This window comes from Neovison vison, chromosome 5 (assembly GCF_020171115.1).
Source record: "Neovison vison isolate M4711 chromosome 5, ASM_NN_V1, whole genome shotgun sequence".
In the NCBI taxonomy this organism is placed as follows: domain Eukaryota; kingdom Metazoa; phylum Chordata; class Mammalia; order Carnivora; family Mustelidae; genus Neogale; species Neogale vison.
Window position 1 is genome coordinate 166,178,064 of NC_058095.1, and position 27,347 is coordinate 166,205,410.

The 27,347-nt window shown below is 62.9% G+C and overlaps 1 protein-coding gene across 7 annotated transcripts in view; it reads left to right on the forward strand.

The window, feature by feature from the left end:
• The window catches only part of ATP11A (ATPase phospholipid transporting 11A), a 103,575-nt gene that overhangs the window by 11,759 nt on the left and 64,469 nt on the right, over window positions 1–27,347 (forward strand). For 5 of the 7 annotated variants that reach the window (XM_044250134.1, XM_044250140.1, XM_044250137.1 and 2 more), the window contains exon 1: window positions 12,543–12,699. The exons of 1 other annotated variant lie outside the window; for it this stretch is intronic. In XM_044250134.1, coding sequence (XP_044106069.1) covers window positions 12,547–12,699 — 153 coding nt within the window. In that variant the 5' untranslated portion in view covers window positions 12,543–12,546. Of the gene's footprint in view, window positions 1–5,702; window positions 5,733–12,542; window positions 12,700–27,347 lie in introns of those variants that run through there. One more of the 7 variants, XM_044250141.1, reaches the window with a different exon arrangement.

A 27,347-nucleotide genomic window follows, 5' to 3' on the forward strand; every position in this document is an offset into this window, starting at 1 on the left:
CGGGGTCGTTTTTTGATTTCATGAGTTTGTTCTGTTTCTTTTTAGAGAACAGCTGCAGGTCCCTCTTCTTAGTACCGAGTTTATTAACAAGAGACTTAGCCATAAAACTGAGTAATTATACCGTGGTTTGTCTCATTAAAAAACCACGCCGCGTGCTGCGTTGGCCAGAGCCCCATTTGGCAGGTGAAGAAGTAAACGTGAAAAGAGAATTAATTGCTTTTCCTTTGCACCCTCGCGCTTCATTAAAAAAAACAATGGGTTGACATTGGTTTTTTTTTTTTCAGTTTCTTGCCCTCCTGTCCCTAGTCTGACGGAGGGCGTCTTGTGCTCCTCCCCACGGCGTGGCCTTTGCCTCGAGGGCTGCGTGCAGCGCTGAACTGTCCTGTCCTTTCCTGCCACGGCTAGTCCCTGCGGCTCAGGGGACGCCTCCTCTCCGGCCTGGATGGTGAATATCCAACTCTGCTTTGCTTCATTCTTCCAGTGGGCTTGGCCGAGGGCTGGGCTCCGGAGCCCACCCTAAGAGGGTGTCCAGGGTGCTCACATACGTGATGGGGTGTGGGAGGGTCCTCGGCTGCCCCCAGGAGGGCTCTGGGCAGGTGCACCTGTCACCAAGGCTCCCGGACTGCACCCTGGCCCCCTGCCCTCCCGCCCCTGGGAATGTGGGCTGAAGTGAGGCTGCGACGTGCTCGGGCCCGCCCGTGCCTTCCTGCTGCACACTGCGTGTCGGCCGCGTGGCAGGCTGGGGGTGAAATCTGCCATCCGTGACCCTTTGACCAGGTTTTTGGAGCTGTTTCTCTGTTGTGACGCAGGGTGTGACATGGAAGTCGGGTCTCTCGTCTCCGGGCCCTTCTGGAAAGGTGGCTTCTCAGATGGATTTTGATCCGCGTCCTACAGGCCAGAGGTGGCCTCTGACCTTGTAAACTCTAGAGGTCAGGGAGCTCAAGCAGGTGCGTCGGCCGCGACGGTCGCCCTGTGTCGCCCGTATGGCTCCAACCCGTTTCCGGATTTGGGCCGTCCTGCAGTTCGAGGCCCCTGCCAGCCCCTGGCAGTCCTCCTGGGCACGCTGATGATGGAGGCCAGTGACCGCCGCGGTGCTGTGGCCCCAACAGTGACAACGGGGCAGGCCGCCTGCTGTGGCGGCAAGGCCCCGTATCCGGGGGGTGTGTGTGTGACCTCCCTGGGCCTGTGGCTCCGACCCCTCGCTTTGCACGCGGTGTTGGTCCTCCGTGGTGGGAGCCCCACGTGGTAGACGTTCGGCAGTAGGACAGTGAGGCTGGGCTGCTCACAGGCGACTTGGCAGTGGGGAGCAAGACCGGTTCCACGTCCGGCACATACGGAAATGATGAAACTGGAAGCAGCTGCGGCAGGACGAGTCACGCTGCGGCTGCTCCGCTCCGCCCCGAGGCTCCCTGGAGGGGACCCGGGTCCCGCCTGCCGCTCGGCTCCCGTCGCTCTGCGAGCCTGGTCGCGATTCCGCACAGTGGTTGGATGCAGGGGCTGTGGCTGGACCGGGGGCAGCTGGGAGGCCATGCTGGGGCCTGAAGACGGGGTCACTGGGGTCAGACGTCGCTTGTGTGGTGACGTTGGACGGGGCTTGGCATGTTTTGTATTTGAGGGAAGGAGACGCGATGTGACCGGCGACCAGTCCCTGTGCCAGTCGCTGCGACCTGCGAGCCCGGGGCATGACGGTGCTTCCGCTGGGTGCGCCTTTCCCTCCCGGTGCCTGAGCCCTGCTCCTGCCTCTGGCCGTGCGGTCGGGGCCCCAGCCCTCCAGCTGCTGCAGGTGCGGCTTGCCCCGGGCTCCCTGTGGCCTTGCCCCGCCTTCGCCTTCTTCCTAAAGCAGAGAGGCTCCCGTTCTCTGTGACTTAGTATTTGCCTTAGTATTTGCCGTCACGCTGTGTGACCCGAGGCAGGAAGAGGGTCCTGAGTTACGAGTTCAGAGCGAAAGTGCAGAGGGCAGGACTGTGGGTTGGGCCGAATTCCAGCCCTGCCACGAGACAGAAGCAAAGACGGATCCCCCCGAACTCGCGGGACGCCGCGGCCTGGCCCCGCAGTCACGGGTTTTCCCTTGCGCTGGACGTCCGGCCTTCCTGAGTTCCGGCTTCCATCTCCGGGAGGCGGGCGGGCGCCCGAGGTGTGAAGTGGAATTTAACTTTTGGGGGGACGGGAGCAGACAGGCAGGCGCCTGCGTCCGTCCTTCTGACTGGCCCACCCCCAGGAGCAGCAGTCACGAAGGTGGAGGGGGCGCCGCCCGGCCCAGGGCCGCCCAGTGAGGGGGCAGCGCATACCGGAATCCCGAGAGCTGGCGCCCTGCGTGTCCCACGAGACCTCTTTCTGGGAGTCAAGAGCCCAGATGAGAGCAGTCAGGCACCTCTTGAGCTCGCTTGCAAGTGCTCTCTCCGCTTCCTTCCACACTTAGAGCTGGGCTCTCCCCGACATCCTGCACCGGGTTCTGCTTCCCAGAAACCCTGGCCTGTCGCTCCCCAGGAGTACACAGTGTCCCCACAGGTCAAGAGCGGCCTCATTGGGTCTCCCCCTGCTCCCTGCAGAGACGGATGAGCTCCTCTGCTCAGGGTTGGGCTTACCTGGGGATGGCGTGAGGGCTGGCTCCCTGCAGCCCTCCTGGGTCTAGATGGTGTCCTTCCCCCGCCCCATGGTGGGGGGAGGCAGGATGTGTGGCCTCCAGTCCCAGATGGGTCGGAGAGGCTGGCCTGTCTCCAGGGCAGGGGCTTTTCCCCTCTTGCATCACCACCAGGAAACCTTAGGAGGCTCAGGGAGGCCCCCCCAGTTGGGCCAATCTCAAGTGCAGAGGGGAGTGAGCAGTACGCAGGGCCAGGCCCAGAGCCGCGGCCCTTTCCTTGTCAGGCGACAGGCTCTGCCATTAGCTGCCCGTCACACACCCCACCTTCTCCCCAGAGCCCCCTTTCCCGGCCCGCCTGGGGTCCGGCTGGGGCCAGGACCCGTTTCTGACGTGCGGCCTCTGGCTGGAGAGAAATCAGCCGGCATTCCGCCCTCCCTCCGTCCATCGGGCGGCGGCAGGTGGTTCCTGAGGCCGGTGTGGGGGCTCAGCGTCACGTGCACACCCCCCGGCGGCGTCTTCGCCGTCTCAGGAGTGGGTCTTCTTCCTGCAGGTGCCCCCGAACTCCGCGCGGGATCCGACCTCGGACCGGGCTTGTTCGGGCGCGTGGTTGGCGCGCAGAGGGGTGAGGACCGGGAGCGGTGTCCCTTGACTTTCAGGGGACGTGCCGGTGCTTCGAGGCCTGGCCGCGTCGGTGCTACGCTTACGGCTGGTTTTTGTGAAATGGGGTCTTTGAAAAACATTGCGGTTCTTGTGGGGCAAGATCCGTGTTATTGAGCGTATTTAAATAAAGGGAAACCGTTCGGCCCACGCGGGACGATCCGCAGGATTCCTGAGGTGCCGTCATGTCTCGTCTGCAGGCAGAGCTCGGTTGGCTTCTCGTTTGGCTTCTCAGGTTCCAGCCGTCTCGGGCAGAGCGGAAAGTTCCTTCCCGGCTTACCGTGTGGGAAGATCACTTTCTGGCCATTTAATCTTGCCCCGACGGCTAACTGTGGATAAGGACGGAACGAAACCAGACACCAGTCTGGGAGTTCCCCCATCCGGAGGAGCCGGAATGCGGGCAAAAAGTCTCTGCCCGGGCCGGCGCAGACGGAGGCAGGAGGCAGCCTTGTGGGGTCGCCCTTCCCTGCACCCCGTCCTCCGGGCTCCCTTCTTCCCCTATCCCCCGAGGCCTGCCATGTCCCACAGGAGCCCTGACCCCCGACGGGGACCGTTCTCATCTCAACCAGAGAACTAACATCAGTTGACGTGGTGGTGGCAGCCCTGCGGGGGACCCCCAGCCCCCGCCCCCCCAGCTCCCCAGCTGTAAGGTGCCGCGGGGCATGGGGATGCAGAGACAGAGGAGCAGAAGTGGGGGCCCGGCCTGGCCACTCTGGGAGCGTGTCGTGTGCCGCTTCCATGGGCCCCTGTGGTGCCGCATGTCCGTGGAAGGCCACTTGGCAGAGACACACAACAGACTCTCGTGTGGCAGGACGGTGGCCGACAGCACCCTTTGTCCCAGACTTCCCGAGGGATCGGTGAGACGCGCAGCAGTGCTTTTATTCTGGTAAAACACACCTGATGTAAACTTCGCGCCGTGACCATTTCGTGGATACACATCCACAGCCCTGAGCACATTCACGTCCCCGTGCAGCGTCCCCTGTCTGTCTCGGGGACTCTCCGTCTTGCAGAGCCCTCTCCTTCCAGACGACGCCCCCGGCCCAGCTGATCTCCGTTCTGTTTTGTGTCTCCGTGATTTTGGCGAGTCTGAGCGGGGCAGACGGCGTTGATCCCTTTGTGGCCGGCTTTACGGGGGCACGCTGTCCTCGAGGTGTTCGCGTGCCGTGTCCCTCTCAGGCTTTCCCTCCCTCGTGAGGTTGGGGAGTCACAGGTCACACGTCTCGGCCAGGGCTGCTCCCCGGGCCCTGCAGTCGTGCTTCAAGCCCCGCACGCTGTCGGGGCCTCAGGTCCGTCGGGCCCAGACATTCCCAAATCCCAAACCTTAGGTCGTGTTTCAACCCAGCCCCCTTGGTGGATTCTGTCCCTCTGAAGCCCCGAGAGTTACCCTGTCTTCACTGGGCCACAGCTCAGTGAGACTCGGGCCTCTCTGTTGCTGCTGACCCTGGGGCCTGGCACCTCCTCCAGGCCCCTCCTGCCCGCCTTCCTCCTGGAGCCCTGCAGGCACCGGCTTTGCGTCAGGCGACTGCCCGGCAGGAGGGTGTGCGGCTGGGGCCTCTGAGGGGTCGGCAGGGCCTGGGAAGCCGGCGCTGGGTCCACGCGCAGAGAACAGGCTGCTTCTCACCCAGAGGCAAGTGGGGACGTCAGTGGAACTGAGCGGTGGGCCATCCGGGGTGTCAGGCGGCCCGTTTGCTGGTGTGGGTGGGCCTGCCGTGGACAGTTGACGCCCTAGACCCTCCGTCTCTCTGCTTCCGGAGAATCTGCGTGAGGAAGGAAGCTTGTGGAGCAGCAGCAGGTCAGAGGGTGGTGGGGCAGGTCAGCTGGGCCCCGTGCGCCCTGGGCTCACGTTGGGGACACGCCGACCTTCGTAGGGGCTCGAGGGCCTGGAGGGCCTAGGCAGGGACGCGGGCATGTTCTGAGAGAGAGGAAATGGGGTCTTTTCTGCCGGGAATTCTGTGTGATTGGGGGTGAGAACCATAAGCAGAGCTGATTCTGCCTGGAGAATGGTTTTTTTTAAGCCTAAGAACAGAACGATCAGGACAAAAAATGCAAAATGAGGTCCCGTTTATCTGTAACAAAAGGCTGGTTAAGGTGCAGGAGCCGGTGGATGCTGACGGCACTTACCTCCTGAATCACGTGCAGCCTGTCCGGGCGCTTGACCCTAGCGTGTGCAGCTGCGGCCCCCGGGGGCACGGCCCGCCCCGCCGCACCTTCTGTAAGTGGACCCGCGGGAGGCTCTGGAAAACACGGCTGTAGAAGGAAACATTTTAGCGACCAAACATACTTGGGTTGAGAATAAACATCCCGGACATCAGGTGGTAAATGTTTCCGATTTTGGTGCTTCTGGGCACCAAGGGCAGGACCTTGATGTTGCGGTTTTGCAAACGCTACTGTTAAGTTTGTAGGTTTTAGGTTTTGTTAATTCCCTCTCTGCTTCTCTCGCTGCTTATAATGGCAAACCCGAGTGGTTCCCTACACGTTGATGATGCTGGATTCGGTAAATAGTGCTGGGAGGGGACCAGACGGTTCTTCTCGCATGATGGCGTTCTTAGAGACTTAAAAAGCGGTACGAACGGGTCTGCGGGGCTGCCGGGGCGCCCCAAGAGAGGTGGACGCGGTTGTTCCTGCCTGATTCGCGGCAGGCGGGTCTCCGCTGGCCTTTTTTTCCTTTTTAAAGATTGATTGATTCGAGAGAGGGGGTGTGGGGCAGGGATAGCGGAGAGGGAGACCCCGGCACGAAGCCCCCAGGCTCGATCTCAGGAGCCGAGATCGTGACCTGAGCGGAAATCCCCAGTGGCTCTGCGGGCCGAGGCAGCCAGCGCCCTCTCTAGCATTTGTCCGGAGGAAGCACTCGCTGCTTTTGCTCCTGGGAGCGGTAAAAGCGCTGTGAGTGATAAAGTCATCCGGCTTTTTTTTTTTGAAGCCGTAACAATTCCAGATTCATCTCTGCTAACGACGTTCATTTTGCTTTGTTTGTGCTCCTAACATTGGGTTTGTTAGCTGGCCCCAGACCAGCACTAAAATTAGCAGCCTTTGGACGTCAGGCGTGTTCTGCGTACGGCGTACCCAAGGGGACGTCTCCGGGGGCCATTCGGAGCCACTGTGTGTCCGGTGGGGTCCTGCCTCCCCCTTGCGTGTGGCGTGTTGGGGAGGGGCAGACGGAGAGCCGTGGGGACCCGACTGCCCTCTTGTTTAGGTGCCTAAAGCCGTCCTCGGAGGGGCCTGTCGGGGGACCCTGTTCTCTGGGTTTTGAGTTAGGACTTCAGCAGTCAGAGCACGGAGCCTTAAAGTCTGCTCTTTTGGGATGAAATACTAAGGGACCGGAAGGCTTTACACCCTGGCATGAGTTTTAACAGAAAACAGACGGTGTGTGGACAGCCTAAGCCTGTCCGAGAGTGTCCACGCTGTCCTTGAACCTCACCGATGGCCAAACAGTCGGGTTGTTTTATGGCTTCAGAGGCAATAAAAAAGCAAATAAATGCAAAAAGATCACCTTTTATTGTTTTATGTTCTTTTCCTATTTATTCCTTTGTTTTGAAGCACCGTTAAAATGGAAGGTCGGTTAGCCAGGGGCAGTAGTCCCCTTCAGTTCAGACACTGTATGGTGAGGCGTCCGTCCGCAGGAAGGAGCCTGGAAAGCGCCAGTCCAGGAGGGCACCGGCGGTCACACTGTCCACAGGCTCGTGTGCCGTCTCCCAGAGGGACTGCAGGTCTCCGTGCCCAGAACAGCCTTGCCAGGGGACCCTGAGGTCCTTGCAGGCCGTGGTGTTGGCGGACGTTTACTGATGTGAAGTCTGTGCTCTGTCGGGTAAAAAATATTTTTTGTTGTAAGACCATTGAAAAATTACCATTGTTGCATGGAAAATATTTTAATACCAATAGCATACAAAGAATATGATCTTGGGACAAAAGCCAATGATTTGAATTGAATAAGTTTACGTTAATGAGAAATGAAAAAACAGACGGCCACAGATCGTGTGTGACTTGTTGGGCCTCCGTTTGGGTGCTTGTGCATAGATGCACAGAAAAAACCTGGAAAAATGCACAAAAGTGTTCGCCAGTGATTATCTCCCAAAGTCACAATGATGGGTTGTTGGTACTTTCGTCTTTGTGTTTCTGTCTTGTGCTAAAAGTTTTATGCAGATCGTGTTTTGCCTTTGTCATCAGAAAAGAGAATAAAGCTTTTCCCATTAACATGACTTGCCCAGCTCAGAGCGCTAGAGCCATGGGGACCAGGAACCTGCTCTTCGCGGACCCGAGGGGCTGTCCTGTGTCTGGTGGAGCTGAGTGCCGTGCGTCAGACGCCGCTCCCGGGTCCCTCCCCCGGGCCCCTCTCTCCGCTTGTGCAGGAGGCCCCCCTACCAGCCACGGCCGGTCACTCGTACGGTCCGTCGGGTCCGATGAAGACCCCGCCCCCAACACCCCTTTACGAGCAGCACAGGGAGGGGAAACGGCAGGAAAGGAGGCTGTGGGCTGAGGACGACAGCTGGGTTGTCACCTGGGACCTGGACACCCTGGGGGACCTCGCAGGAGACCAGGACTGGGGACAGTACTCACGCTTGCGCTCAGTGCAGACCTGCCCCACGGGGTAGCCCACGGGACCAGCCCCCATAGATGCCAGCTCTGAATTTGGGGTTCCTTCATGTCCCAGGACGACTCGCAGAACTCCCTGAAAGCACAGCCCTTACGTTCTCGCTCGGCTGTGACGGACACAGCTCAGGGCTGCCGGGGGCTCGTTCGCTAAGCGTCTGCCCTCGGCTCAGGTCATGATCCCGGGGTCCTGGGATGGAGCCCCGCATTGCGCTCCCTGCTTCTCCCTGCACCCCCCAGCTCTGTGTGCTCTCTCTTAAATAAATAAAATATCTTACAAAAAAACAAAAGCAGAAACAACACAACTCAGTCCTTGCCCAAAGGAAGCAACCCCAGGGCGGGCGGGAGGGCTGGGGGGCGCCAGCTTCCACCTGCCTCTGCTGTCAGGCTGTTGCCCTCGCAGCAGCCCACACGGCATCCACCGGAAACCCGGAAACTCCCCGGCTTACCGCCCCCTTGCCCCGGAGGGTGGGGTGGGTTTCCAGCCTGTGATCGGTGCGTGGTCAGCCCCTCCCTAGAAACTATCCCAAAGCGCCTGAGTCACCCGGGGACTGTGGTCAAGGGGGCTCGTTAGGAGTAACAAGAGACGCCCGCCTGGAAGGAAGTTCCTAGGGCTTTCTGTAAGCCTGCGCGGCCGACAAAACCACACAGATTCTACCAGAGCCGGAACCTGAGTCCGTCTCCGCTTCCAGCAGGGTTTGCCTTCCTTTGTTCCACGCCACCTTCTGCGGCCATCTGTGCCCTGGGCGTCTTCCGCCGCCCTGCTCCCGGGCGAGCCCTGGGGGGATGGGCAGTGCCCCTTCCTACCTGACCATGGCTGGGCAGGTCCTGCAGGACAACGAGACCTCCTCCCCTGCTTCAGCCCGGGGCCGGCTGCGGAAGACGGGGCGCCTCGCCCCCAGCAGGCCCAGGTAGCGGGGTGGGGCTGGCAGCCGGCCAGGGCGGGGAGTCCCATCGTTCCCCTATGTGTGGCCCTTCTGTGGCCGGGGGAGCCCGGAATGACCGGCGTGGGCGAGTGGAGGCTTCCGGGAGGAGAGCAGGTCCGCGTGGAAGGTGCTCCTTGCCCCGTCCTTTCCAGCCTCCCGAGCCGCATTCGGCCACGGCCCTCGGCAGCGACCTCGGTACTTCATCTCTCACCCAGGCCCTTGCAAACCCCTCGTGACCAGCGCGAGGTAGCCAGCCGTGTCTACGAGAGCCTCTGTTGCCCCGGGGGCTTCTGGGGTCATCTGCACACAGGGCACGCTCAGTAGGTGTTTGCTGGCCCTCGGGACAGTGCAGGTGGTTTTCCCCGTGCCTGCAGCCGGGGTAAGGTAGATTAGATGCAGGGGACTAGGTTCTGGACTCAGTTCGCTTGGGGTGGGGGTGGGGGTCCATTCTGCAGACCAGCAGGTGCCTGAGACCTCAGCCCAGCCCCGACCCTGTGCTGGAGGCAGCATTGGGTCACCCGGCTGTGCCTCAGCCCCCCAAGGCCCTCCCCACCTCACTTGTCCCCGATGACCTTGGGTTCCCTTCATGGGCTACAGTGGCTGACAGAGCTCGGGAAGACAGCTTAGGAACTGGATCACCAGCCTGTTACACGGGTCCACAAGCCAGGGCCGGCTGGATGGCAGAGCTGTGTGGGGACGGGGAAGGGGCATGGAGCTTTCACAGAAGCTACTGAGCTCGTGTCCGTCCCCAGATGTCCACCGCTTCGCCAGCCTGGAAGTTCCCCAAACCAGCCCTTTGGGTTTTAGGGAGGCTTTCTTGGGGAGGCATGACTGATGATGTCACTGGCCTGTGGCGATCGACTCTGCCTGCACCCCGTCCCTTCCCCTTCCCTCCCCTCCCCTCTGTTCCCCGGAGGCCAGGGATAGGATGAGAGCCCCAGCCCCAGGCCTTTCCAAAATCCCCTAAGTCGCGTGATTCGAGACTCCTTGAGGCTGTGCCAGGAGTAGGTGAGCACCCCGTGTACCGATGGTCGTTTCTCAGTCTAAGTCCGAGCACCCCGCGAGGCACCCGGCCAGGTACGGTGTGTGGTCACAGCACAGGCTTATGGGTCCCGCATCCCCCCACGGCCTCCCAGGACTGGGGGCCTCCATGGTGGAGGCCTGAGGACGGCCTGTGGGTGACAACATCTGCCAGGCTTGGGGGGGCTGATCTGCCCGGGCTCGTGGGGACAGGTGAGGGCTCCCCTGTGCAGAGCGATGGAAGGTTCGGACAATGCAGGTTTTCACACCGGCAGCTTTTTGGGTGGATGTGACGGACGGACTTCCTTCCCTCACACGGTTCGTCTTAGGAACATGGGGACCGTCTCGGGGATTGGGAGATCACTTCATCAGGGGTCGCCGGGATGCGCCGGGATGCGGACACCTGTCCCGTCTGACCAGCACGGCCTTCTGGGCCCGCTGCTCCGTCACTGACCGCGTGCCCTGCTTCCCAGCGCCATGATCGGAGCCCATGCTTTCGGCCGGCGCCCTGGGCTTGCCGGGTGGGCTCGGCCCGCGCGCGTGGCACAGCTCGAGTCCACAGGCCTCTGAGCTCCAGCGTGGGAAGCCCCGCGCGCTTGTGAGTGCGTGCGTCGGGTCACAGAGGGGGGCCCACGGTGGGGGCATGGAGGGGGCCTCTCGTGGGGGGGGTCCACAGAGGAGAGATCACGGGGGGGAGGGAGCACAGAGGGGAGAGCACAGGGGTCACGGAGGGGGCTCACACGGGGCAGCGGTTACGGGGTTTTCAGCCGGTGTGCTTTTATTCAGGGTTGGGCAATTTAAAACGTTTTAAAAATAAATTCCACTTTCCTGTAGAATAACATGAAAACTTTGCATAAAAATGTGAGAATAAACACAGGTTAAAAGGAAATCGGGTGTGGCTGTGGGGGACTGAGGCCTCCCTGTGGGCTCCCCTCTCCTCTGCCCTTAGCCCTTCGGCCGGAGAAGTCACCAGCGCCCCAGCGTCTGTCCCCCGGGCACGGCCGCCTTCAGTTTAGATCCCGTTACCGGGCCGGTGCCATCGACCTCGTGTGCGCCAGTCATTGCTGTGAGGATCTTGGTGCCCATTTTCTTCCAAACCTACACTTCGTCCTTTTAAACGAGTGTCCGAGCACAGCGGTACGTTCCCGAAAGCGTTGGTTGTGCAGGAGAACACTGTTTCCGAGCGCCGCGTGTCCGTGCATGTGTCTGCTGGCCACGCACTCCGCACGAAGGGGAGAGTCACGGGGGCAGGCAGCTGCAGGGCTGGCTAAGGGCTGGAACCTTCTGCCCCGTTTCTCACCGAGACCCAGGCCCGGGCCCCAACCGGGGAGCCTTGCACAGAACGCTTTCCTTTTCTTCGTAAACGTGCCAGTCGGTGCACACAGACCCGGCGTGTGTGTGCCCGTTTCTAGAGGAATTGTCCGCGCACGCTCCACGTTCCTCAAGGAATTTGTAGTAACCAGAACTTTAGGATGAAAGTAGAAGTGTTTTTCTTTTTTTAAAAAAAATTTGTTTATTTTGGAGAGTGTGCGTGCATGGGAGAGAGAGGGAGAGGGAGAGGGGAGGCACACAGAGCGAGCGCCTCGGGCGGCTTTCCCGCTGAGCGTGGGTCCTGGGGCAGGGCTCGATCTCACGACGCTGAGGTCATGACCTGAGCGGAAAGCAGGAGTCAGACGCCAACCGACTGTGCCACCCGGGTGCCCCGTCTGCATCTCTGAGTTGCAAACTGGAAGAGGGAATCTGAGCCGAGTAGGTCTCAGGTGCCCGGTCAGTCGCCTCGTGGTCACCGTGGTCCTGCCTCACGCTGTTGGAATGTCCAAACCCAGACTTACTGGGTGAAAAGGAAACGTCCTAACATAGTAAACATTAGTAAGGAATGTGACCAAGTACTTCAGTACCTTTCCTCTGTGTGGCTTCCTGTTGTGACTTCTTCAACGTGGCCACACTTGGCTGACGGCCAGCCTCCCCTGGGCCCCGCGCCGTGGCCCGCTGTCCCCGCAGCAGCGTCTCAGAGCGTCCCTGCGATAGAACAGGCTCCCTCCGAGCTGCCGGTGGAGCCCGTGCTCGGCGCGCCTCGGTTCCGAGTCGGGGGCGGCCGCGGTGGGAGCGCTTCCTGCTTCTGAGCGAGGAGGGCCCCGCGCCGTCCGAGGCGACGGCTCTTCACCTGCCCTGGCCCCGTCCTCCGCTAAAGGATCTGAAGGAGCTTCCTGGAACCAGAAAGAAGAAATCCGTGCGGAGCTGCGGACAGGAAACATTCTGTCGGAGGCGCACAAAATGCGTTCATGAGGCAACGCAAACTAAATGAAGATTCGGGTAGAGTCTGGCCCGTTACGGTAACGTTCGTGATCCGCTGGAGCACACGGGGGTTCCGGCAGCATAGTTTGACGAGCGCCTGAAAACACGTGTTGAAGGTCATACCCTCGTGGCGCGCGTCGGGGAGGGAGGCCTGCCGGTGAACACACCAGGGACGGGTCCAGCTCGGGGGCGACGCCGAGCGTGGGCGAGGCGGTGTGGCCGCGTGAGCCCCGTGGCACACGCCGGCCACACCCTCAGCCGGAGCCCTGCCAGGCACACTCGGCACAGCCGGTGGAGCCACGTGTGTGTGCCCGGGAATAGCCGGTCTGCACTGGAAAAATACCAAACGTACCGTGCGATGTTGGTGCACGTGACGTGAAGAATGCGTGAGCAGTGTGACTCAGACACGGTACGAAGGCCACGAAGCCAGACAGAAGGTGCACGGGACACCGGCCCGGAGGCGGCGGCGCTGATCCCAGGATGGGCGTTGCGGGACGGCCGGCTCCGGGCAGGAGGGAGGTCCTGCTTCTCGAGCCGGGTCTGGGCGCCCGCGGCCAGGCTGAGTGGCACGCCCGGGACAGTCACTTCTCGTGTGCACGTTACTTCCCGATGAGATGCTCCTGGAGATACAGAGTAAGTCATGGGGCTGTCTGTATCGCAGAGAAACCCCCAGTGGGGTCGGGGATGAGGGGATGATGGGCTTTGGGGTGGGGGGGATTTCCAACAGAGGGGGGAGGCCTGACCTCACTTGGCTGGCGGGCATGCAAGGCCTGAGGGGGGGAGGGAAGGTGGCCCAGGTGAGGGATAGTGCGGGCAAAGGCCCTAAGCTCAGGGCAGTGGGGAGGGCAGAGATCTGGGGCTGCGAGTGACCAGCAGCCGGGGGCAGGAGGTCAGCGGGGCCTCGTGCCCTTTTACTCGTCTCTGAGTGGAAGGGAAACCTGGGCTTTGGGGAGAGCGTGGAACGGGGGCCCTACAGGGTCACCCTGGTTGGTGTTGCAGATCGCGGCAGGGGTCGGGTCGAAGTGCTGAGTGAATCAGCGGGTGTGCGTGAGGCGACTGCTGTGACCAGAGTGCGTTCTCCACGCCGGGCTCGTGGTGCTCCCGGGTCCCCGGCCGAGCCCGGCTGCCTGCAGCCGTCGCAGGAGCCCCGGAGGCACTCGTGGTCGTCTGTTTCCACGGCTCCTGGAACCAGGCCGCTGGCAACACTTTCTGCAGCCCCGTGCGTGGGGTTTGTGACAGAAGCTGTGGGCAGCCTGGAAGGGCGAGCCCTCTGTCCACTGAAGCTTGACCACCCGCGTGTGGCTCTCCGTCTTGTGGACAGGAGGAGGACACAGCAGGGGTGCAGAAAGGCGGCCGTGGCCCACGTCCTGCAGTGCTTGCTTAGGAAGTTCCCTGGACGAGGGAGAAGGCTGGCCCCCGGGGAGGCTGGGCCGCATCCTGGGGGAGGTTCCAGTGCAGGAGAGGGGACATGACGGGGACTCGGAGCCCTGCCTTGGGGGAGGACAGGAGAGGCTTTGGCGTCCGTGGCAGGTGCGTGAAACCGGCTTTGCCCTGGGTCAGACCGCGTGCTCCCCCCCAGACGCCGACTCTCTATGCAATCACCTTGGGAAGGAGGCCCACGGGCATCTCCCGCCTGCCACGGGCACTGCTTGCCGGCGTCCACGCTGAGAAGGTGCCCTGGGGGTTGGCTGAGCTGGAGGGAGGCTCTGACGCCCTCCCGCTGTGGGTGAGCCGGCTTCCCAGGGCTGGTCTCCCCGGACACGTGTCGGGGAAACAGGGGCACAGCTTAAGTGGATATTAGTGTCCCCAGAAGTTCCCCACGGGGCACGTGGCTTCTGTTCAACTTTACACTAACTTCGTGTAACTTTAGACCTTTTTGCTAAATACCGCTTGACCGTGTGGGAGAATCCAGGGAGGGCTTCTCAGAGCGGGACAGACGTCACCTCTGCTGTGGGCAGCGTGGTGGTCCCGTCTACACACTCGGGTCTGCGGTGCGGGACCCGACGGTTGGGGCTGGCGGGTGGACCCGCGCCGGTTCGAGCCGCAGCGGTGGGGCAGGCGCGAACCCGGGGACGGACCCCAGAGCCGCCTGCCGCGAGGCTGCGGGTTTCCGCCGCGTCCAGCGGCTGCGGTGTTTTCCACCCCGTGCCGGTGCTCCTCGGCCTCTCCTGGAAGCACTGAGATGCCGCGATGCGGAATGGCCTTCACGCCACGTGATGCGGCCAGCGACGCGGTTCCCCGCGGGCGTGAAGATGCTGTCAGGGCCGTGGCGGCTGGTCGGCCTCCCGGCCCAGGCCTGCTGTGTGTTCCTCGTCTAACTCTGAGCAGCCTGAAACCACGGAGGGGGCCATCCTCATGTCTCTGGCCACGTGGCTGGCAGTAGAGGTTGGGGGCCAGATTTTTGCTCAAATACACTTAAAAATTGTCACAGGCCTCAGTTTACCAGTCAAGAGGAGCGTCATAGTAATACTAAGACCCCACAAAGCTGGGGTGAGACTCAGCGCCTCCTGAGGGTCGCCAGCCACGCCGGGGACTCTGCTCTGGTGGCCGTCGCCACGAAGGTGACCCTGGGGGTTTTACGAGCACTTTCTCTTTCGTATCACGGGAAAGCGGGAGCGTCTTTTCTCGCTTAGAATGCCGCTAAGCACAGGGCACAGCTCCTTCCTTGAGATCCTGCTCTCAGTCTGTCCAGTGAGTGCCCGGAGTGGGCCTGCCGCGTCGGATGGCGAGTCGGTCCCGTTTCCGTGGCGGCCCCATCGGCTGCCTGCTGCACGCGGGTCCTGCGCGTCCTCACCGGCACTGGCTAGTTTCTGGTTTCCGCTCCTGCCGTCCTCCTGGGTGCGAGGTGCTGCATCGCTATGGTCTTGTCTCGCGTTTCCCGAGAGGTCCGTGACATTGGGCATCTCTTCGTGGGCGTGTCTGTCATGTGTGCATCGTCTTTGTGGAAATGTCTTCTCAAGCCTTTTGCCTGAATTTCCGCTGGGTTCGTTATGCTCTGTGGCTGCGTCCGCGTCCTGAGTGGGGCTGCGGGGTTAGGTCATGGTGACTTGGCGTGGGTAACTGGGTGCCCAGAGCGGTGGGGAGGGGGTGGGAGACAGTGGGAAGCAGGGTCACTGCCGTGCGGCGACTGTGAGATGTTTCAGAAGATGCTGAGCGCGGAGTCGGGGGTCCCGTGTGTACTTGGGGATAACCGGGTCCGTGAGGGAGTAAGGGTGACTTTGCAGCCTGGGTCCCCGGTGAGGGCCGGGCAGGACAGCGGGCACGGAGGGTGGTGGTGACAGAGATGCTATCATGCGGGCCGCCCGCAGATCACAGACACCAGAAGATGCCGGGGCCGCCCCCCGGGGCTCCGCACCCCGACTGGCAAGGACTCGCCCCGTCGGCATGTGGGCTGTTCGTGCCAAGGCCGCAAAGCCAAAGAGTGTTTCTGGCGGGGTTTCAGGGAAACGCTTTTCTCCGAGTGCATTAGAGAACATCTTACGGCAGCTTCGGAAGCTTTTAAAAGGATGTAGGATCGTCTGCAGCAAGGAAGGGGAAGCGCGTGGCAGGGCTGGGGGGAATTTAACGTGTGTCACGAACCCCAGACACAGGTGGTCTCTGTCCCCTTCTCATCTGGCGGTTACGTAGCAGACGTGCGGGTTCGGAGAAGTTCTCGGACGCGGGTGTGAAGAGTGTCCAAAGGCGTGTAACCAGGCGAAGATGGTCGTGGTGTTCGCATCACGGAGACGTCCTGCGTGCCGGGTCTGTGTGCCCGAGAGCTCGCGGCCCACGGGGGGTACGCTTGTAACACGTGCTCGGTACTCGCAGCATCAAGCCCCCCACGGGGCCCCGTCCGGCTGCATCAGGGCCGCGAGTCCCTGGGAAGAAGCTGCTGCCCGGGTCCCCGGCCCCTGGAAGGCTCCGTGGCTCCCCCAGCTCCTGCCCACGTCCCGGGCCCAGTCGGCGAGGAGGCCCGCTGTTTCCTAACCCAAACCCTAACCCTAACCCTAACCCTAACCCCGCCATGGCACTGAGGTGTCGGACGCCACTGGGCACCTGCCACATGCTGCCGGCGTGCTGGCGTCCTGCCGAAGCCTGGTGCCCATACTGTGTGGCTTCTTTATTTTACCTGCAAGGGGTTAAGGGAGTCCAGGCCGCACCTCTTGCCTGTGTGTGGTCCCAGAGGCTGCCCGAGGTCTGTCACCACGTCCCGAAACGACCGCCCGTTGCGCAGCCCTGTCGGAGCAGCGCAGACGCTCCGCGGACCCCGTCGCCCTCGTTTGTAGTCAGAACAGCTCTGAGGTCCTGACGATGCTCGATCTCGCTCGTTACAGAAGTCCACAGCCGAAACACAAGCTGAGGGCAGCTTCTTGTATAAGACATCAAATTGTAGGCAGGGCCCCAGACTGGCTTTCTGAACCAATGGGCGTCTGACGAAGCACGACGGAGATAGACAAGTGGGTCCTTTGGTGGTGGACGCGGCCCCACACGGGCCCCAGGGCAGTGCTTCGGCCCCAGCTCTGCTGAGGACAGCGCGGACGGGGCTCGCGGCAGGTCCCACACTGTGGCCTGTGTTCCGTCACGACCGTGCGCACCTGGGGGGTTTGGCAGCCACTGGAGGATGTGGCCGTCACACTCCCAGTGGGAGGGTCAGGAAACCGGCCTCCCCGCGTGGCTGGGCGGCTCTGACCTGTCTTTCCCTGGAGTTGCTAGTGTTGCACACAGTGTTTTGGGGCCACTGTGTCAGGATCCTGCTGAATCTGGGGATCCTTAGCACGTGGCCCTGACCCACGGGCACGGCCTGGTGTGCAGGGCGGCTCAGAGGGCACGCTCCACCCGATGGTGCCGACAGCCCGCTCTGTTCCTCTGAGAATCATGACGCAGCTGATGCCCTCACCTGCGTGCCCGTCGGTGACCTTCCTCGGTGACCCGTCACCCACTGTTACCTTGGCTGAGTCACAAGTAACCCCAGCCTGAAAGCTCCGGTGATTCAGCATTGGGTCTGCGGCCCAAGGGCAGGTGGTCCCCCGGGCCCCGCCGGCACAGCCCCTCGCGGCTCCCTGTCACAGCCGTGGCAGCCTGGGATCCTGGTGGCTCCGGCCACATGGGCCTCCTCCCCTGGCAGCAGCTTCCGCGGAGCAAGGAGGTGCACAGGGGAGACTGGCCCCCCCATCCCCGGCCGACCGCCATTGCCGTCACGGTCCTCCGGGCTGTGGGTCTGCTGGCTCACGGGGTCACCTTGAGGGTTATGTTTTGTGTTTCACGGTTTACACAGCGACCGAACTGTCCTCTGAAGCGGCTGTACCCTTTCACTCTCCCCGAGTACAGCGACACTGGCTCTCCGGCGTCCACTCTGGGGCCAGCCGTCCTGCCGGGCAGGCGCCCCGCCGTAGGCGGCCGTTTCTGATGACTGAGCCACGACCTGCAGGGAACTGACAACAGAAGGCACTAAAACGGTGGATGTTAGGATTTAATATGTGAGTCACACCTTCTCTGAGACCGGTCACCGCCGACCGGCGGAATCACCCGGAAAGCACGGAGGTCTCTACGGCAAGAGGGGTTGCAGTGTGGTCTCTGGGACGCAGCCCCAGGACCCAAGTGGGGAGGTTTCTCCAGAAGGGCCCGCCCTGGTGGGAGGGTGCACCCACGTCTCGTCCCGGTGGACGGCATCCGGGGCAGCCGCCCTGCCCTCCCTGGGAACCCGACCCCGCTGCGTCCTCTCCGCGGTGGTGCGGGGTTAACGTCGGGTCCGGCTCCGTGCGGCGGTTTCTCAGCTGGGAGTGGTTCTGTTGTGACCTCCCCCAGGAGCTTGGACCGTCTGGAGGCCTTTCTGGCCGTCTCCCCTGGGGAGCTGCTGTTGGCACTGTGTGGGCAGAGGGTGGGGGGCACAGGGCCAGCAGCCCCCATACCACAGAGTCCAGGCCGGCAGACTTGTTCTGCAGGCGTCCCCTACCCCGGGTGCCCCCCCCCGCCGCGCGGGTGTGTGGACACGGCCTGACTCGGAAGGCCCAGGCTCAGTGTCAACACCAGTAACACGTCCCATCTGCGCGGTCAGCTCAGCCAACAGGCCTCCACGGGGGCCCGAGTCAGGGTCCGGACTCTTTCTCCCTTGGTCGCTGTGTTACGGAGGCTCTGGGAGCATCTGGAAGGGCTTTGCATCCTGTCTGGGAAGCTTTTATCTTATTTTGTTTTATTTCTTCTTTTTACGAAGCAGGTTCCTTTAGCTGCTACTTTGCCAGAGCAGCGTCCAGTCTGAAAGGGCATCGTCTCCCTCAAGTCACGCGTGTTGGTCAGAACAGACCGTGGGTGTTTGCTCTCCGGGCGCGTGGCTGCCCCGGGAGTCGCAGGAGCTGCCTTCCTGTCGCGTCGGCCCGGTGTCCCCGTGGGAAGCCCCGTCCGCTGAGGACAGCGTGCTGCCCAGGCTGGGGCCGCGGGCTCATTGCCTGCCTGGCCCTCCCCACATCTGAGTTTCCAACCCGGAGAGAAGACAGAACCAGTGTTGAATGTGACCCCTGGGCCTCTGGAGTGGGATCTTATCAAGACCTTGAAAACCAGCTTCTCCAAGGGCTTCGTTCTGCCCTGTGTATTGTCGCGTCCGTGGCCGGCATCTCTGGACTTTGACCTCTGCTCCTGGTCCCTGCCGGCAGGAGTGGCTCACCAGGCCCTTTGCTTTGTTCAGCGGGACTGGGGTCCGCGTGGGTACCAGACCCCCTGGGTTTTACCCTGGACCTGCCCCATCTGGCAAAGCCGCTCTGTCTTGCCGGTGTTTGTTTTCCTTCATCCGGCAGATTGGGGTGTGGGGTCGCCAGCCCCTGGGAACCATTGGTCGCCCGATACGATGGCTTCACCTGGTGCCAAGTGTTTCCTTTAAAAAGGTCGAGGTATAAGGAGTTTTCAAACGGACTGGTACCTTGCTCCCTGTTTCCTGTTAAACTGCTACCCTGGAGCGCCTGGGGGGCTCCGTTGGGGAGGTGTCGGCCTTCAGCTCAGGTCATGATCTCGGGGTCCTGGGATCGAGTCCCCCATCAGGCTCCCTGCTCAGCATTCTCCCTCTGCCTCCGTCCCTCCCCCTGTTCATGTGCTTGCGCTCTTTCTCTCTCTCTCTCTGATACGTAAATAAATTCTTAAAAAAGTTGAAAAAGGAAGCACAGACACGACATGAGGCAGATGCGTTGCTTTTCCTGCGGCTGCTTCTGGCTTTGCAAATCCTGGCTGAAGGAGTGGGTTTTCTCGTGCTGCTGTCAAGCTGGAGGCCGGGCTCCGAGGTCAGGGGCAGTGACCTGAAGGCCGTCAGGAGTTGGCATGGTGTTCGGGGAGTGACCCGCTCTGACCGTCCCAGAGTGCTGTGCCCTGGACTCGCGGCACTGCCCGAGGGGCCGGGCCTTGGCGGAGGTTTGGAGCAGGTGTGATTAAAAACTCCCTGTTGTTATAAAGCCTGGAGATGGGGTGTCGAGGGGTGTGACGGCCGCAGACCGTCCCTGAGTGGCTGGTTTCACTCTCTCCTCCCCGCCCGGCTGTTGTCCCTGTGACCTTCACGCCCGCTTCTGCTCAGAGAGCAGAGTCTGTGGCATGATTTGACTTAGGATCATAAAGTTCAAAACACCAGAAACAAAAAGGTTTACGAATGCTCCCGGTGTGCCAGGATTTGCGTGCCGGGAGGAAGCTGGGGCGTGTGTTCACCCAGGACGGAACGTGACTTCTCACCCAGAGCTGTGTCCCGGAGGCTGAGCTGTCGGGATGCCACGTGTACGTCCACGTGAGGGTTCCCGCTGCCCTTGACCAGAGTGGAGGGCGCAGTCGTCACGGGAGAGTGACTGGGGCACGGGGCCCTCGTCCCCGGCGGGAGCCGTGTGCAAGTGCAGACGGAGAAACCCCGCCAAGACAACCGTTGAGACCTGGGAGCCACGTCTGCAGACCCGAGCGTGAGCCTGGCTTCCCAGCTCACGGCCCGCTTCCAGGCCGCGCAGGGTGTTGGCGCAGACCGCTCCCGTCGGCTCCTGTTTCTGCAGAACTGGGGTATAAAACCCTGTCCTTTGTGACGGTCATTTCTGATTCTTCGTGAGGTGCTGCGCCTGTTAACACAAACCTGGGAATATTTGAGAACAGCAGCCGTTACCTGAGCCGTAGGGAGATTTTACTTTACCTTCCTGGGCACTTCACCAGGACCGGTTACTGTCTTGGCCCATTACCATGACGGTGACGCTGCGCGGGTGTCAGACACCAGGGAGAGCCTGTCTGAGTGCGGCTGTGCCGGAGCCTGGGGTCGCCATGCGTTGCTGGGTTCCCCCGCCAGGCGGGCAGAAGGGAACCGGCTGACTCTCCCACCCCCCGCAGACCCCAGATGGGGTGCCTAGAGCAGCCGTCAGCTTGGCCGTTGGCTGATCATGCGCTGCAGGGACGGGCACCGAACGCGTCCCCTGAAGATGGCCCTGGAAGCCTCAGCCCCCGGCCGGTGATTGCGGTCTCTGTGATCGGGGGCCGCCCGTGCTCCCCCGATGCCTGCGTCCGCCTGGTGGTGGTGGGCAGCCCGGGACAGGCATGGCTGGGCTGGGAAGGGTGCGCAGGCTTGTCGCAAGGCCGGCGGGTGTGGCCGACGCCGTTTCCCCTGCTGCCGACCCTGGAAGTGCAGCCCTTGGCGCAGCTTCCTGCGGCCGGCCGAGCTGCTTCCTTAGGGCCTCGGACACCGTCAGGGGGTCAGTGGGTGTCCACGACCATCCCCGCGGTGCCGTAGGGCCTCCGGGCTCTGCACGGTTCCATGTTGGACTCCGAAGCGGCTGCCGTGTGGGAGCACAGGGGTCCCTGCCGGGGTCCGCGGGACCTGGCCTCGTGCAGCCGGGGCTGTGACCGGAGACGGCCGGGCGGTGTGGGCCGCTGCCCGTGGGCTCTGTGCTGTGGTCTGGCTGCAGCGATGGTGTCGCAGAGACCAGAAGAGGCGCGGCAGCCTGAGCACACACCCCTGCTTGGTGCTGGGACCAGTCACCCCCTTCCCTCTGCACCCCAGCCTTCGACAGCCAGCTCCGCCCTGTCCCTCTGCTGCCCCCTCCCCTGCGGCGTGCAGCACCTCGCCTGCTGGGAAACGCAGGCTTGTCTCCCCCCTCGGCCAAGAGTCTTACTGTGACGGTGCATGGAGCCCTCACGTCTGTCCTGCCGCTGGGACCCTGGGGCGGCCTGGACGGCTGTGCTCCTGGGTCATCAGACGGGTCAGGCTGTCACTGCCTGAGCCCGGGTAGGAGCGGCTCCCGTCCCTGCGGTCACCCGGTGCCCGGGGCCGGCCGGCGATAGTGCTCGCCTCGCACAGAGGGAGGCCCGGACACGACTCACCGTCCCTCCTTCCCGCCTGTGGCTCCGCTTCCGGAAGCTTCTCTCACGGACCCCTGCTGCAGGCTGGCTCCGCCTGACAGAGACAGAGCCCTGGGGGCTGCCCTCTGGTCCCTCCTGTTGGCCCGGCTCACCCAGCTTGGCCCGCAGCTGGCCTCCAGCCACTGCCCGCTGGCGTGTGTGGCGCGTGGATGCGGAGACAGCCCGCAGCAGGAAGGAGAAAGTGCCGCCGTTGCCTGGGCCGTCGCGTTGCCCTGCAGAGGACAAGGCTGGTCGCGATGAGTCACCAGCTCATACCGCGCGGGGAAGGGCCATCGCTGCTGGGCTGCGGGTGGGAAGCGAGGGCACGTGCTGGGCAGCGGTCAGCCACCGGGGCCCCGAGCCGTGGTCCAGCCAGGCCTGACCTCTAGCCCCTCCGTGGGCTTGTGGAGGACCGTGTGCGGCGGGCGAGCTGCCCCCTTCCGGCAGGGGCCTTGTGTGCGCCGCCAGCAGCCTCCGCCCCGGGGGACGGGGCAGCGGCACAGGTGTCCGCTGCGGGGGAGGGGTGCTGAGCAGCCAGAGATGGGCCGCATGTGGCCCCTGGAAACCGCAGACTCGCGCGAAGTGAATTTCAGAAAACGTTCGTTTCGCCCACGACGTCAGGCGAGGGTCGTCGCGGGCGTTGTGGGCTCGTGGGCTCGTGCTGAGGTTTCAGACCCGCGTCTGCCTCGGATTCGGGGCCTCTCGGGGTCAGGAGCCTCGTGCTGTGAGGGGCGACCGGTGCCGGCCACCGCCGCGCACACCACGGACTGAGCAGGTTCCCCGACCTTCCCCGACCTCCGGGCTTGGGTTGCTCCGCTGCAGTTCTCTCCCCAAAACGAAATCTCTACTTTGGGTTCCCGAGACTCCCGCAGACCCCGGCGGCCCGTGCGCAGACCGTGGGTGCCGCCGGGCCCGGACTCCCGCACCCGGTGCTGCACGTGCCTCAGGAGGAATCGCGTCCGCCCTGCGCGGGAGGCGAGTGACTTAGGGTGAAGAGCGTCCGTGGATGCCGGCGTGTTCTCGCTTGTGAATTCCGTGCGTTTGCTGCGTTCTCTGGTGATCCAGCCCTGCGAGGAGAGAGCCCACAGTGCTTCCCACGCCGGCCTCCTGCGGGGCGGTTCTTCCCGCGCTCTGAGGAGAACCGGGGGTTTGACACTTACACTGTCCCCGCGGGGTCTTGCCCTCGCCCTGCCCGTGTCCTCGCCACCGCGAGCCGTCGGAGGCCGGTGAGGCAGGGCAGGCCGAACACCATCCGTGGTTAGAGGTTTTATCTGGATTCTGGACCCAGTACGTTTCGGCTTAGGTCGGCTGCCGCTTGCCAGTGTCCAGGCGGCCGTGCTTTCAGACTATGTGGAGCTCCTGGAGCTTTGGGGATCCAGATGATTCGCGTTTAGAGACGTGTTCCTAGCAGGGAGGTGCCCCACGTTCGCCGGGGACGGAAAACCGGGTGTTCCGACGGATTCTGGCTGAGGTGCTGGGCTCGGGTCTGCCGGGGACAGAGGGAGCCACGGGCTGGGGGCTGGAGGGCAGGTGCTAGCCGCAAACCGTCTCCGTGGGGGCGCCCGGGCCCTCGCTGAGAAAGAGCCAGAACAGAGCCTATTTTTGGGAACACCTAAGCTCCGTGTTAGCGTCTTACCCGTCAGACAGAATGGAGCCTGTGAAAGCTATACACGGACGTGGGAACCAGGACCTGCCGCACCCCCAGTAATGTGAGCAGGGCTTGTCGGCAGGTCCCAAAGGGACCACACTCGGGCTGCAGGCTTCTGTTTGGGCCCTGCTGTGTGTTCGGCTAACTGGTTTGGCTTGTTTTACTGGAAATTCGAAACGCCCAGTAGGTGATCAACAGGCTACAGTCCATCTGATTTTCTCATGTTCCCGACGGTCCCCGTGTCCCGTGGGCACCAGGCTGCCTGATGGAGAGCCAGCCGCGCTGGGGAGGGTCCGAGCGCCGCCGTGGGTCCACCCGGCCACATGCTGATGAATTCTGAACTCACGGGCCTCCTGCCGTCCCCAGGTGGCCTCGGGGGTCTGCACGGACGCACGGGGAGCTCCTCTCCCTTCTGGGCAGGGCAGCCACCACAGTCAGTGGCCCCGTGTGTCCTGGGCTGGGGCGTGGCCTGTGTCCGCGTGTGAGCAGACGGTGCTCGTCTCATGCGGACGCCCCGTGCCGTGGGGTCTCGGAGGTCAGGTGTGCTCCTTCGGAAGCACCTTGAGCTCAGGTTTGTCCTTTAGGAAATGCGTCTTGTTAAAAATGTTGGGTATTATAGAGGGCACGGATTGCATGGAGCTCTGGGTGTGGTGAAAAAATAATGAATACTGTTATGCCGAAAATAAATAAAAAAAAAATTAGGAAAAAATAAATGGAACCTTGAACACATTATGCAGTTTCCCCAGACCAGAGCGAATCTGGTAGAATCCACGTCGGTGCCGGGAGAGGGAAGCGGCGGCTCTGGCAGATGTGGGGACGTGGACCCCACGTAGGGGTGAGCACGCCCGTGACCCTGCAGATTTGGGGGCAGAACTAACCAGCAGCATTAGCGGGAAATAGTTCACATGGCCTAAAACCTGCTCTGTGCCCGCAGCCCTCAAAAGCCACGATAACTGTGCCTGCGGGAGTCTGGGGAGCCAGTGATGGGCTTCCCGGGAGCAGACGGGCGGCCCTGCCCTCCCTGTCCCGTGCAAAGAAGGGGGAGCAGCACGCTGACCCTGGGGGGCTGGTCATGGCGCGGCCTCTGACGCCGGCGGGGTGACGCCAGGCCTTCCCTGCAGTCGGCCTCCCCGCCCTGTGGTCCGGGACGGCGGCGGTCTGGGGCAGCGGTGAAGGGCCACCAGCAGCGTCAGGAAGGTCGCGGCTTGCGTCCTTGCTTCTTTCCCCGCGTCTTTGGCACGGCAGCGGGATATGGCCGCTGTCGTAACGCTTCTGTTTTCTTCCTTTCTGGAACATTCTGATCCTGCTTGTGTGGGCCGCCTGGCGAGTGCGAGCCGGGCAGAGCCTGAATGTGCGGGTTGGAACCCCGGGACCTGCGTGAACCCCACTGTGGAGCACCCGGCCCCCCCACAGCGGAGGGATAATTTTCAGAACTTTGTAAAACCATGATTCCCGCCCAGATACACGAGAGGCTGCACCTTGCTTGTTGCGAGGGAACCAGATCTTATAACCGGCTCAAAGGCGAAGTCAGGAGGGCGCCTGTCTCCAAGGAGAGGCAGCTGGAGGGCAGCACCGCGGCCTCGGAGCGGGTCTTCGCCCGGGAGACACGTCGGGAGCGCGGGTGGGGGACGTCCCTGTGCCGAGCAGTTGGGCGCCCGGAGACGCTGCAGGAGCGGCACGGCCTCGGCGCTCCCCACGCCCACAGGGGTGCTGGGTTCCCCCCTTCCACTGCCTGACACAGACCTGCCCGGGGGACACCGTGGGAGGGGCCCCAGCCCTGAACCCGCCTGGTTGGCAGAGCCTGGCGGCCTCCGTGTCCCCGGGGTCCTGCCCCTGCAGCCAGGTCCCTACACGAGACTTCTCTGCCACCCTCGCTGTCCAAAATCTGGAGGAGGAGGAGAAAGTGGGTACTTTCAGATGCTTATTAAAAACCTGTATTTCTTGTTAATTTCTGGAAAAAATTCACTTGGTGCAAATATGGCAAAAACATTAACCCTCCTTAAATCTGGTGGTTTCTTTCTCTGTTCTGCAGTGTTCTCTGTGTTTCAGTTCCTCATGTGCCCCCCCCCACCAGCAGTGCCAGTGGAGTAGTGAGGGCACAGGGTCAGCCCTGGCTGGACCCTGTGGCTTGGCTCCATGCCAACATAGGCCGTCCCGAGAGCCAGGCGGGCCCCGGAACCCCAGGGGGCCCTGGGCAGCTTCGGGCTAAGGTCCTGCGCTCCCGCCACCGACACCGTGGGCCCCCGCCCGCTCCCGGCAAACGCCCCTTCCATTCTCCCACTAGCTCCTCCTGAGGTCTGTGCGTCTGCGTAAAGGAGGCCTCCCTGGTTCCTTGTCGGCCCTCCCTGTCTGTCCCCTTGTCCTTCGCACGGCGCAGCCCCTGGAAGGAGGGGACGGAGGCAGGATCGTGCATGGAGCTGCAGGAGAATCCTGGGTGCCCCCGGCTCCGCCTGACCTCAGAGCCAAGCTTCGTTCCTGGTCCTTTACTCTTCGTGGTGGGTGAGGCCGCACGGTCATGGGCTTGTCCCTCATTTCCAAGAAGCCGGTGAACTCTGAACCCTGTTTGTTGCCCGTGTTGGCATCTTCCTGTTGGGGTCCAGACCCCTAGTGGCAGAGGCTCTGGTTTGGGGTCGCTCCCTGACGAGTGTCAGGTCCTCCTGACATCCGTGAAAAACAGCCCAGATGTCCAGGAGAGCAGGGTCAGCATCCAAGGAACTCGAGCCTGTGCCCCGGATCTTGCAGAACCAGGAGGGACACTGGCAGTCACAGAGAAGAACGTGGCCCATGGTCAGCCCGTCCCTGAGGCCGTCGGCCGCCAAGCACCAGCACCATACTCCAGAGGGACGGGCCGCCAAGCCCACGGACACAGGATTGGGCTTCTCGGGCAGTGACGAGTGGATCCTTGTCGAAACTACCGTAGGAGAGAAGAATCAAGGCAAAGAGCTCCGCAGGGTGTTCCGAGGGCCGCGTCTGTGTGTCACGCGGCTCCTGGCAGTGACCCTTTCTCAGAGCGGCTGCAGTCTCAGGCTTGGGGTGGCTGCTGTGGTGCCCCTGGGCTGGCGGAGGCTGGGGTCACCCACACTCTTCTCCTCTTCCTGGCCCTCAGCACTCCCTCTGCGCCGGCCCGTGTCCTCTGGCCTCGTGCAGACCCTTCCAGGAGGCTCGGTCCTGCTTCCGCACGGACCCCCGGGGCCGCCGCCTACACGGCTCTTGGCGGGCCCGCTCCGTGCCCTGGCCCTCGGCGTCCTTCCTGTTTGCTCCCCTGCGGTCGTGTGAGAGTCACCGAAGGGAGTCTGATGGGCACACCTGGAACTGCACCCCCCACCCCCAGAGCTTCTGCCGACGGGTCACCTTGCGGCGGGCCGGTGAGCAGGTGCTGATGCGGGTCGGGGGCTCACCTGCCTCCGTGAGGAGGCCTTGCCCTGACCGAGCCTCGCGAGCTCTGGCTGCAGCGACGTCCTGAGGTGAGGCGGTCCGGCTTAGCATCTGAAGCCCTTGCCCCGGGAGCCGCGGCCGAGGTCCCCCGGCCGAGCCGTTGCCTGGTCCCTGCCTGAGCCTGCTGTTGGCAGAGGTGCGCCGAGGACCCGCGGAGCCCGCCGGCCCACCTCCTGTCACTGGGACGACCGATCGTCTGCCCGCAGACAGCGGAGCGACTGTGCACGTCGGCACGGGGGTCTGCCCGGTCACGGCCCCTGCTGGATCCTTCACTTCCCGAAAGGGTTACATGAGAACTTTCCATCTCAGTTCCCAGAGTCCCTGCGGAGACTGGGCAGGGGACGTGGTTCAGACCCAGGAGTGGCCTCTCCCTCCGAGAAAACGAAGAAGGGCGAGCTGGAGCCCAGGACGGATGGCGGGCGCGCTCGGAGCTGGGGGCTGGGTGACCTCCCCGCGTCGCTGGAGCGAGGAGATGTCGCGCGAGCCCCACGGCGACTCACGGAGCAGGAGTCGCTGTCGCGTCGCGGGTGAGGTGGGACTCGCCGACCACAGGGCGTTGGCACGTGAGCGACGCATCCACGCCGGTGGAACACGTTCGCGGCGCTGTGCGCCCGCTGCACCCCAGTCAGAGCATCTGCCTCCCCCAGACGACCCCATCAGCGACCCCTCGCCCAGCCGCCGACGGGCACGGTCCCTGCGGGTTTGCCTGTCCTGGCGTTGCCCGTGACTGGAACCCACAGCACGGGCCTCCTGTCTCCGCGTCTGCCCCTTCCGTGTTTTCCCGGTTCCCTGTGCCGTCGTGTGTGTCCTTGTGCCGGGTGGTGACCCGTGACGCCGGTAGACCGGCCCCGTCGGTCGGCCGGTGCATGTGCCGGCTGTC